Raw genomic sequence first — 4572 nt, 5'->3', positions numbered from 1 at the left:
AAAAAAAAAAAAAAAAAAAAAAAAAGGAGTGGGGGTGATGGGCTAGTTTTTACAGGCTTCATACTGGGAGAATGTGGGTAGTTGAGAATGTTCCCCTTTGTGGTCTGGGATCTCTGTTACATTCTACGTACTCACTAGCTGAATCAGCTTTCCACAGTCATGTACGACATTCATATAGATACCTAAAGCTCCTTATTTACTGCCCAAGAAATCTTAGGATTTCACTACGAGTTAGGGAATCCAAGGGTGGCAGGGTCACTTAAACATTGCAACACTAACAATAGTTTGTGGATCCAACCTTAAATATCCAGATTATTAAGAATATGAATACATCGTATAGAAGAGCTACTGTAGAGCCGTTATCCTGATTTTGAGAAGTATCTAGCCATACTAAAACAGGAAAACCAAAAAGCTGAACTGTTTTGCATACTTGAAACCACTCACTGTATTTGGGTGAAAGTGTCTATCTAAAGTTATGATCTAGAGCCAATACTTTTCACAACACATTCCACGTCAAAACGCAACAGAAATTCACCACGCCTGACAGTCCCAGGACTTTGTTTATTCTACATTTTTCATGGGTTAGCAAGTGACTTTGAAAAAGAGTAATTGTAAAAGAAAGTTGCAAAAGCAGCAATGATCTGGGAATGAGAAAAAATACTAACATTCTTAACATGAAGTATTCAGGAATGATCAGATTAGAACTTCATGTGTCACTACAGAAAAAGCTCATGTCCACACTCCAAAACCAAATGTTCCCAACAATAAAAAAACATACATTGACAACATGAAGAAAATATTCTTGAAGTCAGATTGAAGACATGATTGTGGAGATCTCCTCAACCCTCTCCCTCAGATTTGCTATATTCTGTCGTTAGAAGGGAGTGCTTCCTTCTGATGAACAGGAGGCACATCAAAAATTCTGAAGAAGCGAGAACTGAAAGAAATCCTTGATGTGAATCTAATGGTTACCGGCACACATTCAGAGCCTAAGGAGAACTGCTCTGAGAAGATCCAGCATACTCTGCCACTTCCTGACATTTTTTCCAACACTGGTATTTATGTATTACAATATTGACCCAGTGAATAAGTCCCAAAGTATATTCAGAATGCTAGTTCAGAAAACTCTCTCCTACGTATGCACTCAAGTTAATCCTTTTCCCAAGAGATTTCCTTCCCTAACACACTTGCCCTCCTCACCCCACCCGCCCTCAAATTAACTTCAATTCACACCTTTCCCCACGTTTGAAGGCCATTCCTTTAGACACAAATCGATCAGGTAAAAAATTTCAGTATGTAAATGCAATAATCTAAGATCCTGTCTAAATGGGCCTTGCTGGAAAAGCCTTCATATTAGCACAGTGAAAAATAAATGTTGTGCCTATGTTGCTGAAGGAAAAAAACAAAAAAGATTGCCTAGGCAGATGCTGAAGGACAGACGCTGATCCAAACAGAACTGGTATATGGGAGAGAACAAAGGCCCAAGAAAGAGATAGTTAATGAAAGAAAGAAAGAAAGGAGAAAAGAGCTTAGATAATTCTCTCTCCTTGAAGAGAGCACATTTCCAATTTGTAACAGATTCATTTGCATACACATCAAACTAGAACGAGACAACTTTGCAACACAGAGTACTTGGTTCAGCTGACCAGGCAGATTAAAAGGCTTGCAGACACACCTATACCTCTTACTGCTGCACTGTCACAGGGTCTGTTCTTTCCCAGCTCCTGCTTTCTGTTCTATAACTTGTATTTCTTTTTTGGACCGTAACCATTCTTTCAGAACCTAGAAAAGTCTCTTTCCTTTTACCAACTTGAGGCTCCACTTTGAGCCTATTCCCTGCTGTCGGCAGGGACGCTCAAGCTGGCAGCTATCTCCTTGTTATGCCTCACCATCTGCCTGTACCACCTCAAACTGCAGAAGCCTCTCTCAATTGCACACCATCAGTTACTCTCAGGAGAGGTTCAATCTCTTCTTCCCAGTGGTTCAATTTGACCCCATTTGGTCCATTTGTGGCAGTCAGGTTAAGGAAAAACGCAGCTTCCCTGCCTGCTGCCAGGCCACAAACTTCTAGCAGAATTTAATGTATGGTTCAGATAGTCCGTTTCTTAGCAATTCAGTGTATCTGTCACATCTTCCTTTTAATACGACATCTTTCATTAGTGGAAAAAAAGAATAGAGAAAGAAAGGAGGCGATGCTTCCTGACATTTTGTTTTACTGTTTTTCAAGTTTCCATTTATTCACTTGTATTATTAGGGAACCTTCTGCACTCGCACACTTTTAGCACTTTTAAAACTTCCCTTCTACAATTCACCAGCTAGCAATGACAGAGAAGATGACCCAATTTGCTTCTTTCAGACAGCTGAAAAAGACAGATTGCACAGCTATGATGCAGGCTCTCTCTCACAGGGGTTAAGAATAATTCATCAGTAGAGCACTTAGCCTTGTTGCCCTAAAAATATAAGGAAAAAAAGTCTTTGACTTGAATTCAGACTCTTCTCAACGCATTATTCTTACCTTGCAGCCCACACGCTATACTTATTATTCATTAAATATTACTATTTCTTGTTTCCAGGAGTGGAAAAAGGATTATTACACTAGTCACTGACTTTCAGATTTCTTGGGCCAGAGTTTCAAGTATGTTACGGAGATTCAAAGTTGTTGTATATGTATAGCTTCCATTTTGCTTCATCATATTTCTGGAAAAACTCATTACTAAAAATAAATCTAATTTTCTAAAAAAAAAATTAATGAGAAAGAACTCTTTTCATTTCTGTTTAAATAGCAACAAGCATGTTCTCCTTGTTAATAATTGTAGGAAAATTCTAGAAAGTTTAGGAACATGCTGAGCCTGAGCAATTCCTTGTTCTACAAGTATACATGACATGCCTTTAAGACAGAATTTACTACATTGGAGAGTCAATGCAGAGCTTAAGTGAGAGAAGTAGATAACATGTGGACAGTAAGAGAAAGAAGCAAACAGAGAAGGATGAGAAAATTTGCAGAAGATGGATAACAGCTTTTAAGAATTTATCACTAAATTCTTTTCCCCTGACTTCTTAGGCACAAGGTTTTGTCTAACCCTACATCTGTAAGACGTATGACCTGCTCTGGGCATTAAGTTCAGGTGAGGTCAACATGAGCATTAGGTTGTTTACGTGAATGTGATCCTTGATCTGCTCTAATAAAGCCACATCATTTTGCCTTAAATCAGAGCTTGCAAAACTTTGTGAATCTTGTTTTGCATGGTGAGTTGAAAAAGGACAAAACTAGGAACTACAACTACTCCCAAACATGAATCTTCCAAGCACAGGAAACAGAAAGGCTGCTTTGGAACTGCTTCAAACTTAGACTTTTTTAAAAAGACATTTTAAAAAAGTCTGGTTTAATTTTATCTGCTCATACTACTTACGTTCCATGTACTGCCATTTTTTATTCAAATTTGTTCAGTACTGAGATTTATGTCTTTGGTCTCTGATTAGAAAGAAAAATGGAAGTACCTGTCTGGTCACTAACAGCCACTGAAGCAGAAACAGGAAGGAGGAAGACTGCCATACAAAGCCAAACTATGCAGGATCCAATGTACTTCATCTCCTCCTGGAAACATGTGATCAATCACCTACAAATCTGAAACAAAAAATAATCATACTCAGAACAATCTCTTCTCATTCTTTTCTCCTCACCCCATCAGAAAACCACAAAAAAGGATTTCTTAACTGTAAAGAAAAGAGGAAGTCACTTTTCGCGTGCAAAGTGTATTATTTATCTGTTGCAGGCAGCTACAAAAAGAGGCTTTTGCAAATTTAGAAATACATAACAAATATAATCCCTTGGTTCTTTAATAAGCTCAGAAGTAACACCTTAGAAATATTAACTCAGAAATAGTTGCAAAGGCCCTAAATTTTCATTGCATTAATAATGTCTAATTTTATTTTTCGCCCAGGCTTTCACTTCTAAATCTATTAGCTGAACTGTTCAGTGTGACAACACTGCCAGCAGCTTAGTAGTCTTAAGTAGTCTTCAAATTGAAGAAGGACAATAGGCAATTGTTTCAGTTTAAGTGCAAGAAAAACCAAACTATGATACTTCTCTGCCTTGCAAAATGTAAAAGTAGCTACAGCAGCTTGTATTGAGTTTAGTTTAAATCTTACAAAAATACAGTGTAACTTCAACAACGTATTTTTTGTCCTTTGAAGCCAGTATCAGCTTTTCTTCTAAACAACTGCAATGTATATGTGAATTTAATTAAACAGAAAATCACAAATATTTTCTATTCACATTTTTTGTAATAAAAAACAAATCACATACCTAAGACGCAAATTTTATAATTATTTTCACAAGGCATTTTATTCATCATCAGAGCTATTCTGTCAGTCATATGTACTCACAGCAACTACACCATCATTAACTTTTCCAGCTTCCCCAACGGCAGCGAAGTGAATACATGCTCAAATAACATTATCATTTAATTTCCTGCACCTGCTTTACAAGCAGGAACCAGTAATTCACTAGAGCTACCGCTCCAGAGGTCTCATTTTCTGAAGGGTTCTTGCCAATTAGATCACTAATACCGC

At 37.5% G+C, this 4572-nt stretch overlaps 1 protein-coding gene across 1 annotated transcript in view; it reads right to left on the bottom strand.

Moving 5' to 3' along the window:
• Nucleotides 1–3629, bottom strand: part of LOC104489778 (collagen alpha-1(XIX) chain-like) — a gene marked incomplete at its 3' end in the record, with an annotated part of 34595 nt that extends 30966 nt beyond the window's left edge. The window contains exon 1 of the mRNA XM_010131979.1: nucleotides 3499–3629. Coding sequence (XP_010130281.1) covers nucleotides 3499–3589 — 91 coding nt within the window. The remainder of the gene's footprint in view (nucleotides 1–3498) is intronic.
• Between the last annotated feature and the right edge of the window lie 943 nt (nucleotides 3630–4572).

This window comes from Buceros rhinoceros, unplaced genomic scaffold (assembly GCF_000710305.1).
Source record: "Buceros rhinoceros silvestris isolate BGI_N320 unplaced genomic scaffold, ASM71030v1 scaffold11602, whole genome shotgun sequence".
In the NCBI taxonomy this organism is placed as follows: domain Eukaryota; kingdom Metazoa; phylum Chordata; class Aves; order Bucerotiformes; family Bucerotidae; genus Buceros; species Buceros rhinoceros.
This window is presented reverse-complemented; position numbering and strand designations above follow the sequence as displayed.